This window comes from Anser brachyrhynchus (assembly GCF_964034855.1).
Source record: "Anser brachyrhynchus genome assembly, chromosome: 13".
In the NCBI taxonomy this organism is placed as follows: Eukaryota; Metazoa; Chordata; class Aves; order Anseriformes; family Anatidae; genus Anser; species Anser brachyrhynchus.
Genome location: NC_137708.1, coordinates 18,336,188 through 18,352,251, shown reverse-complemented (window position 1 = coordinate 18,352,251; position 16,064 = coordinate 18,336,188). Strand labels below are relative to the sequence as shown.

Sequence of the window (16,064 nt, the reverse complement as noted above, 5' to 3'; positions counted from 1 at the left end):
AAGACCTGTTTTGGTTTGGCAGGTGCCCTGGGGTTTTGGGCTCCAGCGCACTCGTGTATGTGCTGTGCCACCATGTGAAAGGGTGTAAGAAATGGGTTTGGGTTTAGACTGATGTCAAACAAGCAGAGTGCACCATAGCTGGTAGGCAGCAGGCCTGTCACTGCAGACCAATTTTACCTAGAATGGCTTTTGCACATCACCAGTTCTTCAGTCTCCTGCAAAGAGAAGGCCCTACATTGCACGTGCTTCCAGGGGGGTACCCTTGCAAAAAAAAACATACTCGCCTTGTATAAGGCAGCAAAAACATAACTAGCGTTACTGGTTTGGATGCTGAAAACTCCTTGCTTCCTTAAACTTAGATGTTAATTAGGGCTCCTCAGGATGCGTCAGGTCAGCTGTTAAAAAGGTAACTGGATTTCCGACCACATTCACATTCAGTTATTCTTGGTATTGCCCAGACTAAATTGGAGATGCTGTTTTTCTCCATACACCTCCGATCTCCTGCTGGAGTTCAGATCAATGTGGACACTTACAGGTCCAAGGCATCTTCAGGTATCTTGAGTAAAACCGGCAGATTAAAATTGGGCATCTGAAGTTGGTACCACCTGCATCAGCTTTCCTGGCTTCTTTGCAGAGGTTGTTGCCCCTGAGCAAGGACTGGTGAACAGCTATTGATGGAGTGAGTGCAGTTCCCCAGTTACCAGCTAGTTCTATTAAGGTAAATCCATCCCAAACAGGACAGGATCTGACCTGCTGTTGTATGTGGAGTCAGAGACTCCAGAGGTTGCATCCAAGCAGGAGAGGTTATAGGCAAGACCTGTTTTTAGAGCTAAGTTTTTAGCGGATGACACAAAGTAGTTGTTGCATTTAATAATCTCACTGTGACCACATTCAGGGAATTCTGCAAAGCCTGGAAGCAAAAGGCTGCTCTTTTATTTTTATGAATGATTGTTTTAATAACGTAAGGCATGCAGGTGCTTCAGTTACTGGCACTAATTTAAATTCATCAATAAATTATAAGGGCACTAAAGGATCATTAATCATAGATTTAATAGCAGTTTTAGTGTAGTCACATTTGTTGTTTTCCAGACATAGAGCAAACATTGCTCAAGTCCCTTCCAGCCTTTGCAGAACTCACAGGCAGGAACCATTTTCCAGCCATGACAGTCCTGGATATTCCTGTGATGGTATTTCTTTTCTCTCACTGTGATTTCCTGCCATCAGGAGTATTCCTAGGCCCTGAGGGACAATGCAGTAAATATCCTTCAAAATGCAGATTGGGCCTTCCCAGCTTTAATTAAAAAAAGAAAAAGAAAAAAAAAGGCATTTCTGTTTGCTTTCTCATTTATTAACTGCAGTACTTAACTTTTCCTAAAAGCTGCAGTGTGTGTTCCAAATGCTATGGATCTTCTACAGTTTCAGGCTTCCAAGTCATCTGTATATTGTTCCTGCAGTGTATTTCTGATAACTTTGAGGTACTATTTTCAGAGACTGCAGCTAAAATTGTATGCTGAGTCTTTTCTTATTTTTTGGTAAGCTAACAGATCTATGAGCTTACTGCTCCTTTGCAGCTACTGCAAACATTCATTTCCTTTGACTGTACTTATTTTTCTTTACTGGCTGCATCACAGGAAACCAAAAGGTACATAATTAGAAGGTGCTGCAGATTCCCATAGACCTTTTCTGTTCTTGTAGAAATAATTAAAATATACAATACTAGAAATATTTAAAAGGTAAAATAATAGCTAAAGATGACTTTCTCATGACTCATATATTGTGAAGAAATGAGCAAACAGAAGAGCTTCGTTCATCCTGACACTCCTGTTTCACAGTCAGCTGAATGTAGCTGGAATAAAAATTTCAAGTTTGACATCAGTGCTGTATTCCTTTACTGTTGGAGAATTAAATCCCTTGGGTACCACAGCTAAACACAGCGAGGACAGGCACTCCAGCTCACCACTGTGCCATGTGGCTGAGGTCAGCTGCAGACAAGCAGGATAGGACTGATTTTGTGATACTTCTGTTGTGGGGAAAGTAAAGAAACTTACTTTTATCGTTTTTACTCTAGGATGGTTCATTTGCTTTTCTAGGACTGGAATTTTTTCCTCAGTACATAAGAGGAGAACAAAGTCAATTTGGTCATGGTCTGTTTGAATGCCAGTGGTGCGGAGCTGTTGTTAGCATGGCAGACCTGTTTATGAGAGGCCTAGGCCTGTTCTTATTATTGCTGTACGTTTTTGGACATATTCTACATGTCCAAGTCTGAGTAGTTCAGAATATTTTACGTTTCTAAGTAATATCTTCCAACAAAAGAATTAACTCATCTCTATCTTCTGAGCATGTTAAAAGCGAACTGTATTCCATTATGTTTACCGTATGTTTTGCAAAATTAATTATAATTCCTTGGCCTGAAGATTGGAAAAAGAGTACCAGGAAGACTTGCTGAGCTGCATGAATACTGTTAGCTGTGAAGTGTCCTTTAATTTGCCTGAGAAAATTAAGCCTATCTTATACTAGATGCTACTGAGGAGAAGGCCTGGGATTTTCAAGTGTTTGGAGGGGCCAGTGCACAGTGACTGCGCATGCAGACAGGCATTTATACACATGGAAGAGAATTCACAGAGGACTCAAACCTTACCACAAACACTCCCAGTTCTCAGGTTAAACACTGTTTTCTGAGTTGTTTCTACCTCTTCTATGTGTGATGATGAAATGTGAAACAAGTGTAAGAAATTTAAAGTTCTCTTTACTAAAAAAAAAAAAAAAAGCTTTTCTAAAATCCCATCTCCATTCTTTTCAATGGGATGCTTGCCTGAAACATGAGGATTATAGTTTAAATGAATAGGCTGTTCTGCTTCTCATCCATTTTTGCTGAAGGGCTTGGTGAACATACTTATTTCTTAACTGAAGCCAATTTCTCCGTGTCACCAAGCATGAGCTTTCAATAACCCATCTGCCAAAACCTCCCATTTCTTCCCTGGCAATTTGGCAATTTCTGGGGTGGGACATCATTAGTCCATTTACTTGAGTATCAAAATTAGCATAAGGTTACCATAGGGATGGAATTGCTCTTGGCATTGTTACATTGGCGGTTCAATGGCGTTGAGATTGTTTTGAGATGTAATTGCAAGTGGCTCTTGTCTGCCCAGTTATGTATTTTCTTCTTAATATAACTGTTCATGCAACTTACGCTGTGTTGAAAATACATTCCAAATATTTCTGTTCCTTTTTTCATCCAGTTACCATATTTATCAAGAACAGAACTAAAAATGTGGCTACTTTGGTTTTATGGAAGCTGTGCTTTAGTGAGCACAGCAGAAATGTGTTTTATGTAATAATCCTTTGAAATAATATAGTTAGACCCAGTTCACTCTTAAAATAGCTTGTAAAGCTAGTGTCAATACTTACAGAACCAAAATATGCTTCTGCTGGTGTAGTTCATACTAACTAAGTCAGCCAATGAAATCAGCTGTCAAGGCAAAATCATACTGATGTTGGAATAGCTGTGTCTGCATCAGGGTTTCTGTTTTTGTTGGGATAGCAAAATTGTCTCTAATCCTCTGCCAGGGAGGAAACTGCCGGTGGAGATAGGACCTTAAAAACAGGGTCTGTGTGAGCAGCTAAGGAGCTGAAAGAAACAGGTGGAGTCTCGTGTTTCCCTTTCTTCCAGGCGCTGTATCTGATAGCTACAAATGGGACACCGGAGCTGCAGAACCCTGAGCGACTCTCTGCCGTGTTTCGCGACTTTCTGAACTGCTGCCTGGAGATGGATGTGGACAGGCGAGGGTCTGCCAAGGAGCTTCTGCAGGTAAAATGGGAAATGGCTGCAAGTGAAATGGCTGCAGTATATAGCGATGTTCTCATCAGCTAAATGTGAAGGCATCAGACTAATCCCCCCATAATAGTCTCCAGACTTGATGCTTCTTACGCAAAAAATAGTATTTTGATCTATATTCAGTTCTACGCAGTAACAAAATAACTGAATTGGAGTGGCCCCAGCTTCAGAGGCAGAAATGGTGTTGCTAACTTTTGCATACAGGAACCCAAGGAAATCAGCCACAGCTGAATGGTCAAAGATTTGGCTGTGGGAAGGGAAGGGGCTTTGGGGTGCTCCCTGTGAGCATCAGAGGGGTCAGCAGAGGGAATGCCCCAGTTTATCTGTCCTGCCCCTGTTGAAGGTTTCTGCCACTGAAGTAGGAATGGCTGAATGAGACTTGTCACAGCACCATTTGCTGCCTGGCATAGTTGAGTAATGAGAGCTGCTACTGGTTTACTGCCAGGTTTTGTGGTGGGTGTAAACTGTGGTAGATAGAGTTTTGTAGCATGTGCTCCTCGGCTGTCCCTGCTGTGAAAGTGCCAGTCAGCACAAGGAGGGGTAGGGGATGGAGGAAACAGCTCCCACTGCAACCCAGAGCCAGGTCCATCAGTGCTCTGTCCCTTGTCTCCTTGCTCCAATCTTAAAGCATGAAAAAAAAAAAAAAGCCTAAAAGCCTGGACCTCAGTGGCCTAAATACCATTTGGGACAACCATTTCTAGAGGTATTGGAGTTCCCTTGGGAATAGCTTAAGCCTCTAGTCTTTATTTGACAACTAAAATAGCTTGTGTCTTTAGAAAACAGGAACCTAAGTATTTGAAGTTTCCTAAAAGAATCAAGGCTCTGGAGCAGCAAGAAGCATTCCCAGAGGGCTGGCAGGGCAAAAATCCCAGCAAGCTGAAGACACTTTGATAAATGGATTAATAAGATGATGTGCCATGTTTGCCCATGATAGCAAGGATACTGGACATGAAGATGCAGATGGTACCTTCAGTCCTATTTCTGTGTACTCCTGGTAGCCAGAGGAATAATGTTTGAGTCTGTAACTGAGTTTGGAAAGTAATGGTTGGTTTCTTTCTTTCCTTTGGGCAGCATCCATTTTTAAAATTAGCCAAGCCTCTTTCCAGCCTGACTCCTCTGATCATTGCAGCAAAGGAAGCGATTAAGAACAGCAGCCGCTAGTGCTTCAGGCTGGCTTTCTCCCATGCCAGCTCCCTCCAGAGCAGGACTGAGAAAAAAAACTCTATAAAACCTCAACGCTTCTGCTGCAGGATGGATGGATGGATGGACAGACCAACAGTCGCAGTCATGGTGGTAGGAGGGGAGAACAACTGTTCTCCAGTCCCTCAATGAGTAAAAACTTATCACGTGTCTTCTTCCTGCTTTCTGGCTCCTTAATTTATTTTTAAAATGAAACAGGGCTTAAGACAGAGAGGTAATGACAGAAAATGCTTTGCTGCTTCAGCCATTTCCAAGGTAAAGCAAATGCAGTTGGAAGATTCCCTTCCTTCTCTCCCTGTGAATAAGCTGTACATTCACTTTTAAATTGTCAATTTTTTCTTAAAGATGCAGAGTCCCTTTTATGTTATTTTTTTTTATATGGTTTGGAATTGGAGAAGGGTCTTCTTCATTCATAACTCCAGACTGCACTGCTTTTTGAATACAGTCCACTCGCTGGTATTTGCCCAATCATAATACTTCTAGATGAGGAAGAAAGTGAAATTGCATTTCCAACCAAAACCGAATCAGGAGTGGAGCAGACAAAATATCCTGTTGAGATACAGGCTTTCAACTGTGAATATATAGTGTTTCTGTTCTTGGCAGTTTGATTTGTATAACTAGTTGTAATATGGGTGAGTCTTACTAAAACAAGAAAGCAGAAAGATCAGTATGCTCAGAAAGGGCTTGTGTGATGCAAAGCTGTAAGAGAGATGTGAAGTGAGAGCAGGTCCAGCCTTGCTCAGTGCCGAGCCCCAGCGGATCCCTTTGCAGAGCACGGAGCAGCGTCTGCAGCCCCGGGCTGGAAGGAGGTGCTTGTAGGAGCGAGCAGCAGCAGCCTGGCGCTGGGTGTTCCCCTTTTCCTGGGACCAGAATGATCACCCCCAGTGTCGGAGCCAAACTGGCAGTGGGCTGCTCCTGAGGGTAACTGCAGCCATGCTTCCCAACGCGCAGACCGGTGGGATTAGCCCTCCTGGGTTTGTGTGGGAGCAAAGGAGGGAAAAACCGAGCTGGGCGTTGCTGTCACTTGTGAGGACGCCTGCTCCCCTGTCTTCTTGTAGCTCCTGGGAAAGGTCAGTAGCATCCGTGCCCCTCTTGGCAGAGGGGAAGGCAGCCAGACTGCTCTGCAGGCTCCGTGCAGGTGAGTGTCCTTTAGGTGCACGAGTGCTGTCACGGGAACTGTGACACTGATGCAAATGAGTGACAGCTTCCAGGGTTCGGTTCTGCCTGAGCCAGTGCCCCAGACAACTTGGGAAGAAAGTGCATTTAAACCTGAAGCCGTGCACTGAGCAAGAGCAAAGGTACGAAATGCAGAGTAGATTGCAGAAACATTTAGAGCCATAAAACCCGCCTGCTTTCTGCTCTCCGGCATACAGCAGGCACTGCTGAATGCAGTTCTGAGTTGCTGAGGGAGAGTGAATCCTGGATGTGACTGAGGCTTGTGCTCGACTAGTCAGCTGATTTGTAAGGGAGCAGAATAGTTGTAGTATGCCGTTTGTGTTTTATTTATTCTTTTCTGAAAGAAAGATGGAGTGCGGCTTCACTCAGAAAAAGCACTTGTGTGGGATATTTGTTGCTGTACTTTATTGGTACAACTAATCAAAGACCTCCAAAACAGCATTTAAATCAACACTTACCTAATAAGCGAAAAAATGAGTAAAACAGCTTGTTAGGCCTGGTCCTGCAAGGGGCTAAGCAGACTTTAAGGTACAAAAAACCTTCCTGTTTTGCCAGTACGAATGAAGGATGTTTGGGCTACTCTTGAATTAGGCTATTAGCTTGTTTGGTTTTGGCTTCTTATTTAGTCACAGTCTTTGTGTTGCAAATGTCATTAATACTGCCGACTAACCCACCCTCACTCGCTCTGTCCATCCCAGTGTCTTTGCTGAGGCAACAGGGAGAGGTGATGCTCGTTAAGTTACCACAGCTAGGTACAAATTAACTTCTGGTGTCCTGGGGAGTACAACAGGTTTGATTTTCAGATACCCAAATATGAAAAGATGCTGCTGCTTTTGTGAGGCCGCATTTTTCTCTGTCAGCTCAAGCTATCTACCTGGGAGATAAGCTTCCTTGAGAAAAAAAGAGCGACTGGGACTTGAGAAGGGCTGCCCTCCATTTGTAAAGCATTAATCTGAATGAAACATGTTTGTATTCCATGTCAGAAGTGAAGAAACAAGTGACAGTTTCTCTTTCCAGTAACGCTTTTAGTTTATCCTACCCACAAAGGAACTGACAGCCGTCCTTTGAAAGGAAAGCACTTTTTTATGGTACACGTTTGCTGGACATACGAGATACTTACATTGACAGCCTACACTACCTGATTTTTTTTTTTCTATTTATTTTCTTTAACAGTAAGTTTCTCAGCATCTCTACTTTCCAGAAAAACTTCACAAGGATAACAAATAAAAATAGGAAACTGGATATTAGTATTATTTTTCTGATCATTGTATGCTCCAGAATACAGAATACTGTTGGCACTGGCTCTTTAAATACAACTGCTTTAATAAGAGGCCTTAGTTTTTATTTTATTAAATTCTATATTTTTCTTTGCATCAGCAAATCCAGAGATTTTTCTGCTAAAAAAAATTCTGTGAGGTAGAAAGGGTTCAACAGAAATTACCTCTGCCAGTGGTTTTTTCTGCATGGACTGTAATTGCCCAGCTGAGAATGTTTTACGTACAGGGAAGCTCACCTCCAGCATCTGGAGGCACCAGGCTTTGTGCTTGAGACAGTCTCGGGCACTAAAATCTGAGTCACTAGATACTGAAGGGTGGCAGCTGTTTTTATCATTTCCCAACTCTGATAGGAAATGTAGCATATTAATATTAAAAAAAAAAAAAAAAATCTGTCCTGAGATGGGTAGGTCTTGTACGTTATTTACAGGTGCAAGAAGTAAGTTAGGATTGACAATAGTGTTGACCTTCCAGAAAGAGAAGAGGCTAATATTATAAAATCTCTGGAATTATCTCGGGTTTTTTTGGACTGCTATCTTCAGATTAAGCAATTAGTTTACGTATATTTTTGAAAGTATTAGAAATAGGCTGTTTCTGTTGTTAAATGCATAGGTAAATGTTAAATACGTTTCAAACACTTTCATTCCAAGATTTTAAAAGGCTGGTTATTTGTGTTTATTTTTAACTTCATTAAATGGTTAAAGAAAATGAAAACAAACAAAAAAAAAAAAACATCCAGAGTTTGACTATGATTCCCATCCCTGCAGTGTGTGAAAATGACCTGTTAGCTTGCTGTGGTTTTAGTGAGTTCTGAGACAGAAGCATGACAGCAGTAAAGTCAGGGAAGCTTGAGAAGCACAGAAAATATTATTTATTTAACAAAAAAAGGGGAAAAAAAAGAAAACCAAAAACAATAATCATACAGAATTCCATACAGCTCCTGCACACACTCCTGGGAGCCTGCACAGGGGGGTGGATCTCACAGTGCTCTCGGGGTTTGTTCACAAACAGGGTTGTGTTCCTACTTCTTGTGTCCAGCACTTCTGTAAATATGCGTCTCTTTGCCATCTTTGGGTACTGTTTGGCCAACTCACACTACAAACAAATGAAGTATTCTTTTTAGCTGTTTGTGTTGGACTTCTTTGAGGCCAGTGGCTGTGCCTCAGCAGGTCTTTCAGTCAGCCTCCGCCCCCATGTCCTGCCACCAAAAATGAAGCACGTTCCAGTCACCACAAGAAGGAAAGTAAGTACTTATCTCTGTCCTCTAAGTGTAGGAAATGTCACCATATCCTATGATCTGTGGTTCCAGTATATACTCATTGGCTTGGCCACAGAGTATCCCTCACACTGAGCTTGTACATGTATGCGTTTCTTTGCTTAATGATTTGCTGTAACTGGATTAAGAGACGGAGAGAGAGCTCTGCTAGCACCTACCGTTAAAGACAGGAGCCAGTTGTTCTTTGCTTGACATCCAGGGCACGCATGCTAACGCCAGCTTAGCCTTGCTAAGCATTATCAAGATAGCAGGCCTTCGTGGTGGACTGTTCCTACATGGGCAGGAACTTAAAGATGGGGGAAGCTGATGAAGATTCGTAAATATAAACATTCAGCTTTTGTTTTTCAACTGAGTGGGTAAATACCTCTAATTTTAGCCCCCAGTTTTCAGGAAACATGCAAAGAACGACCATCCATGGTTTCCTCGGGTGCAGTCGGCAATTCATGGGTCTTTAAAACTTTTCTTCGCTTGTGTCTGTCCTTGAGCTGACAGGGTGATTTCTTTTTCTGGCTGAAACTTGCAGCATCTTGCTTATACATGTGATTTAGAGCTGACTGCCATAATCCTGGGTATGTGTCATGTATATAAACGTTCACTTTCCTGAGCCTACAAATGGTTGCATGCATCTTTGGTGACAAGTCATCTCAAAAGAAAAAAAATGATACAGGAAAGAGAATGAGGGATGCTTACATGCTCTTTGTGGGTTCCTTTTGGTCTGCCATGAAGGTGGGAGCCTGCAAACTTTGTTCTCACTGCTTAACTATTCTTCCATGTTCTGCTAGCATCTGACTCTGAGTGAGGAAACTAGGGAGCAATCTAACTCGTTAGAGCTGATAATATGGAAAAGTGCTAATTGTTTTAATAACCTCTGAGTACAGTAGCATTGCGTTGGGACAGGTTCCAGCAGATTGCCCATATGTTTCAGCATGAGTGTGCGTGGTGTCTCGCGCTCTAATTGAGTGGCACTGCATTCACAGCTGCCTGGGGATTGTGCTTGGTTTCCGTGAGGCTCCCAAATCTTTGCCTTGCACAGCTGATGTGCCAGAGGGACTCAAAGCCCCAAGGACCACAGCTGGATGCAGTGGTCTGAGTTGGGAGCTGTTGTGAATGCAGGTCAGAAGAGCCACATGCACATGCATTCAAATCACAGTTCTCTGAGGGAGGTAGCATATGACCTAAGAACATGAGTATCTGTGTGTCACCTCTCTCCTCTGGCCTTGGCTCCTTTCAGGGGGCTTGAAACAGCTAAGTTTTCCTAAGGCGAGAAACTGAAAAGGTCTTTCACAGGTCTTGCTCTTTCTAGTCTCTATGCTTGACTGAATGTTGTTCCCCTTTCTGTGCCCTCTGTTCTTCCTGTGCTCAGTGACTGCTAACCAAGATTGTGTTACTGGCTCAGAGAGAGTGCTGGAAATCCTCATGTTCCTGCCCTTTGAACTGCCTGTTTCCAGCAGCATTTTAACTCTATAAGCTTGGTAGGATGCAGTGTTACCCTGCACTTTGTGCATAACCTCCAAGAGCCTGGGGCAAGCCAGCTCAAGTACATGCTTGCATTGAGGGCTCCCAGATGCCACAGGCTGGCATACCACTATTTCAAACATGAGAAAAATAGCAGCAGGTGGTTGTTTTTAAAGTCAGGTCCTTTTGCTGCTGAATATTCTGTATTTCATGTGTCCAGCCCAGCCATAGACTTAGAGATCAGATACAGGCACTGCTTCTACTCCCCCTGAAGTTGGTGACAATTTGGTTGCTGGCTTCCATGACAGCAGAACCTGTTGCTTAATAACTAAGTGCTGATAAAGCCCTCAGTACGGGGGGGCCAGTGGTGTCCCATGGCCGAGTGAGCAGGTGGGTAGAAAGGAGCTGCTCATTGTTCTTTTTCGCCATCATGCAAAGCTATTCATGTCAGAAGTGGGTCAATGTAGCAAATTTGAAGCATGCAATTCTCTTACATCCATGTCAGCTGCGACTTTTGACCTTTGAGGAGAAGCTGCACAGAGGCAATTGCTTTTTGTCACACTATTTATATTAGTGTTAAATAATGCTGCTAAACCGGTCTGTAGAACAGCAACAAGGAAAAAAAAAAAAAAGCCTCTCAGCTCTTCAGGTGCAACACTCATAAGCTGCTGCTATCTGCTGTGGCAGGTGAACAAGTGGAAGGGGAGCTGCTCTAGGTGGGAACCAGTAGCAAACACTGTGTAGCCTCCAGTGAAGAGAACAACCCCTTCTTGGGTACAGCCTGAATTCACTCTGGGAGCTACTCTCGTGCACTGGTGCTGGTCTGCACTGCAGATGCTGTGCATACACAGATATACATTTTAGGAAGATCTGCAAAAGAATTCTGCAACTCTTGACTGGATCAGGATGTAACCTACTCTAAACTCCAGTTTAGTCTGAAGCAACCAGTTTACATCTACACTGGTGTCTGCTAGATTTTTTTTTTCTTCAGGGTATCCAGACAAAAGTAAACAGAGGAAGGAGCCTACATTTTCATTGTTTAACAGAAATGTATCTCATTTTGCTGTACATTCCTTTTTTAGGACATGTTATCTGTTTAAAAAAAGAAAAAGAAAAAAAAAGAAAAGAAAAAACAGAAAAAAAGAAAAAGATAAAAGATAAAAAAACAAATGTGTAGTGAAAAATCTTCTGTAACTTTGGATTAAGAGGTAATTATGATCTTTTTAAAAAAAGAACTAAGTTATTTACTTTGTAAATGTGCTGATGGCATGGATCCATCTTACTGACCTCAGCATCTTTTTTTTTTTTTTTTTTAAGATTTTGGGTTTTGTTTCCAATATTAAGTTATTTTAAATTGTGGTTGAAGCAATAGAAAAATGAAATATGGATTGTGCATGACTGTGTCTTGAGTGTAAAAATATTGCAGTTTGAAACTTGGACCTAAAGTATTGCAAATAAAAGTTATAAATACCAGTGGACTGTGACTGCAACTTTTCCTAACAAAACAGGCTTAGGGCTGGCTGAAGATACAACAGCCTCAATCATCTGCAGTCAGAAAGACTTCATCTCTTTGGCTGTTTGTGCTTTTAGCTTTCACCTGTGCCACCAGAGTATGATGTTATGGAACAGGACTTACCTTCTACAAGGCTGTATTTACCCTCTGCTGCTGGAGCTTCTTGTGTCCACGACAGCAGACAGCCTTTTTATTGCTCTCATTTGGAAAAAGCCACTGAGTGTTGTGACTTTTCAATGTGTTTTGTCTGTTGCCCCATGTTTACAAAAAAAAATAAAAATAACACCCCTTCCTCATGAATATGGAGAGTTACACGTTAGCCACCTTGCCTGCCTCTAACAGCATCTCATAAATCTTTAAAACTGCGTACTGAACACCATTCACTTCAGCTGTTGTACGGCTGCTCAGAGAAAGCAGTGACAAACTCACCTTAAAACTCACATTAAAGCAATGCCAGATTTAAAGGTGTATGAGCAACCTCAGCTCCCCTCCTGTGTGTACTGGGAGTCCCTTGTACTGCTGCACGGCTGTCTGGCATCCAGTAGCTGCTCTGTCTTAGAAGGGTTCACTGGTATTTGCTAATGGTGGAGGAAGGTGGAGAAGCAGAGGCCCCAGCTGTGCACTGTAGGGGCATGTTAGCTGGCCTTCTCCATCAGACCTCAGCCTGGCCTCTGTGCTAAGTCCCACTTTGTGCTCGACACACACCAGGATGTTGACGCTTGCTACTCGTTGCCACCAGTCCTGAGAGGACATGTCCCAGCTCTGCCAAGGCTGCACCTACCTCCAGGCCCACCTCAAAGGCCTTCTCCAGCCCCACTGTGGCTCTCACTCTCACAAGGCGTTGTGCTGGCTGCCTGCCTCACTCAGCCACAGTCCAGCAGCTCCAGCACCTCCTGTTCCCACGCTGCACATCAAGCGGCTCCCCTGATGCTGCTGTGGGTCACCTGGGCAAATGGGGGACAAGTGCAGCAGCGGTGGCATTCACTAAATGCAGGCAGCTCACCAGTCAGGCACACAGGAAACCCTCCCAACAGTACATGCAGCACGGCTAGCGAAGGGCTGCATGTTGGTCTTGTAACACCACACGGCTGTGAGCATGCATGCCAGTGCCTGCATGTGTGCACACAGCCATGAGCCCCTTATAAAACTTTCTAACACAAACAGAGCTAGCTTTGTGTGTGTGTACATAAAGAAGTATGTAGACCTCTCCCACAGACCCTTATTGGGGGGGGGGGGGGGGGGGTCTCTAGCAATTTACATGTATTTTACATGTATATACACATGCAGACTGTAGATATATTAAAAAAAAAAGGAAAGCCTTAGCTAGCTATATAACACATCACTCACTAGCTCTCACGTGCTATAATACGTCTGCATAGAGAGCATGACAAATCACAGTTGTCTCTCCAGTTAGTTATCTATACTATGTAGTATACATGTATTTTATAAATATGTATAAAAATGTGCACACGTACATATTTAATATTATGTACTATATCTGTAAATGGCAAGAGCGTTTTATATCGTTATATAAGGGTCTCTATAGTGTGTGTGTATATGCAATCGAAGTAACTAGTGGGAGAGTGACAGACCCTCAGAATGGGGACGCTCTCTTTATGCACTTACAGCGCTACACATACATATACATACTATAAAACATATATTTATAAAAGGTTCTCACAGAGTGAGTGCAATACCCATATGTAACTCTCTCTCTGGCCCGCCACATAGACAATATACACACATTAAATATATATGGTTATTCTAGCGTTACACCAAGACAGAGCACACCTCATGTAAGTATATAACTCTCATTAGCTCTTTACATCTCTGTACAGAACCACAGTGTGCACTAGCTATCTACATACGCTGTAACATATATATATAAAATACACACAGAGAGAGAGAGAGAGAGAGAGAGAGAGAGAGCCCTTATGTAAGAGTCTCCATACACACACACACACACACACACTATATATATATATAGGGCTTATATGTACCCCTATGATGTGCACCTACATACATACTAAAATATATGATACATGTGCTATATACTTATATAAATGCTCCATGTATATATAAAAAAAAATACAGTGTAATTTATATATAATATACTTACACATATAGAAACCATTATATACATTATACTGTCCCCATCGATATATATATAGCACATATGTATTTTATATATACACTGACATATAACTACATAACTGTATATATTATAGATAGAAAATAAATGCATATAGTTTGCTAAAAGGAGTTTTAAAAAAGCATTTGCACTTGTGTATATACACAGATATAAAATGTTCATCGCTATATGTATACAAGATATTATATAACATTTATAGATAATTAGAATATGTTACAGAATTATATACATACATGTATCATATATAGTAATCTCATGTATATACACACATCAAGCCAGATTAAGATGGGTGTGTGTACGGCCAGACACAGAAAGGGGGGGGGGGGGGGGGGGGGGGGGGGGACACAGTGTCTCCTCCCCCCTCCCCCGTGTATTGTCATAGACATACATATGAGAAAGATAGATAGAGACCGTTCTATAATCATGTAACACTGTAGCATTCACTATCCTGGTAGATAATATATACTTCATATGTATGTGCACACACACACACGCCCTGGACCCTTATATAATGAGGTTAACTCTTTTTGTAGCGCTCTCTCCCTCTCTCGCAATATTTGTAGAAAATAGATTATAGTTTATATATTTTATGCATGTGCACACATCTCTACTCTTGTGTAACGCCAGCCATATATATGTGTATGCACATACACCCCATAAAATGTTCCCTCTGTCTAACCATCTGTATGTAATATAGTACCTATCTTATACATTTTGTATACACAGAGACCCTTCTATAAATATATGACACTGTCTATATACGTACGTATTTAAAGAGTATAATATATACTATAAACTAAAGATCATATATTGTTTATTTATATATGTGTGTACCTGTATACACACAAGAGTGCCTCTCTGCTTACACCTACACACACACGGGGGGGGGGGGCAGACACCCTTCTATAATTATGTAACACACTCCATGTGCTTCTATAGGATATAGTGTGTATATTTGTGTGTATGAATGCGTACATATGTATATACACATGCACACATACAGAATATTTCTCTCTCTTGTCAGCTATATAGAGTGCTAATGTATATTTTATATATATGTGTCTGTGTATGCAGGCATACAGAGCGTTTTATATATGGGGGCAGAAAAACAGCAAGAGTGTTCCATAACTAATACTCTCACAAGCCATCCTTTTTTTTAAATACAGGTGTGCATATATAAATACATACACTATAAATATATATACACACACACAGCTCTTTATATAACCACATAACACTATCTACCTTAATAGATACACAGAGCCTTAAATAACTATGTAACTTGCTATCCATATAGTATACATTTATATGTATGTTTTACATCTTCAGTGTAATGTTTGTGTGTGTGTATCTATATACATAAATACAAATGTATATTATATAACACAATAGCTGGAGAGAAGGGGAACGTGCTATTTAGTTACAGAAGGGTCTCTGGCTCTCCAGCCATCTATATATATGTATAGGGTATATGTGTATGTATACCTGTGTATATAAATGTGTATATATATACATACACACACACACATATATAAAATACACATATACACATACATATAGAGACCCTTAAATAGCTGTGTAAAAGTCTTGCTATTGCTATATTATGGATGTATATGTATGCACATGTATGCACAGAGCGACCCTTACAGAAGTCTCTAGATGTTGATTGTATAATAGCTAATACAAACACATACAAAAGTGTAATATTCATAGGGCTGGATATATAAATAAGGGTCTGTGCATTGTATCTAAAAAATATGCATGCCAATGGCTAGAGTGTGGCACAGTTGCAGACGGAGGGGGGGGGGTCTCTCTCCCTCTCTCCCCCTCCCTCCCTCACCCACCTGTGTGTACATAAATATACGCTTAAAAACTGTATGGACGTGCGGGGAACGTTTCGTTCTCAGCCTCCCTGTTCCCGCACAGCCCCCCTGACACCGGCAGCCCCGCGGGGGCCGCCCGCCCCTACCTGCCGCCGCCTCCCCGCCTCAAGGGGAGCCGCCCGCGACGCCTCCGCGAGCCCTCCGGCGCCGCAAGATGGCGGCCGCAGCGCCGCCTGCGGGGCCGTCGCGTAATGGCGGCGGCCCAGTCGCGAGGCGCGGGCGCCCCCCTGCGGCCGGTGGCGGGGCGGGCTCCAGCGGCCAGCCCGAGGCCGACCCACGGCCCCCGCTGCCGGGGCTGCT

The 16,064-nt window shown here is 42.4% G+C and overlaps 1 protein-coding gene and 1 long non-coding RNA gene across 6 annotated transcripts in view; one reads left to right on the top strand and one right to left on the bottom strand.

Moving 5' to 3' along the window:
- PAK3 (p21 (RAC1) activated kinase 3) overlaps nucleotides 1-11,689 on the top strand; it is a 180,343-nt gene extending 168,654 nt beyond the window's left edge. For all 4 annotated transcript variants that reach the window (XM_080554448.1, XM_080554449.1, XM_080554450.1 and 1 more), the window contains 2 exons: nucleotides 3,671-3,808; nucleotides 4,907-11,689. In XM_080554448.1, the coding sequence (XP_080410574.1) occupies nucleotides 3,671-3,808; nucleotides 4,907-4,996 (228 nt within the window). In that variant the 3' untranslated portion in view covers nucleotides 4,997-11,689. The remainder of the gene's footprint in view (nucleotides 1-3,670; nucleotides 3,809-4,906) is intronic.
- Nucleotides 8,103-12,502, bottom strand: LOC308177360. 2 transcript variants are annotated; one of them, XR_013939034.1, is made up of 2 exons: nucleotides 12,159-12,502; nucleotides 8,103-8,683 (listed from the first exon to the last, which is right to left on the bottom strand). It is a non-coding gene; the product is annotated as an uncharacterized lncRNA (long non-coding RNA). The 2 variants fall into 2 exon arrangements; XR_013939035.1 differs by having other exon boundaries at nucleotides 12,171-12,502.
- Nucleotides 12,503-16,064: the final 3,562 nt, after the last annotated feature.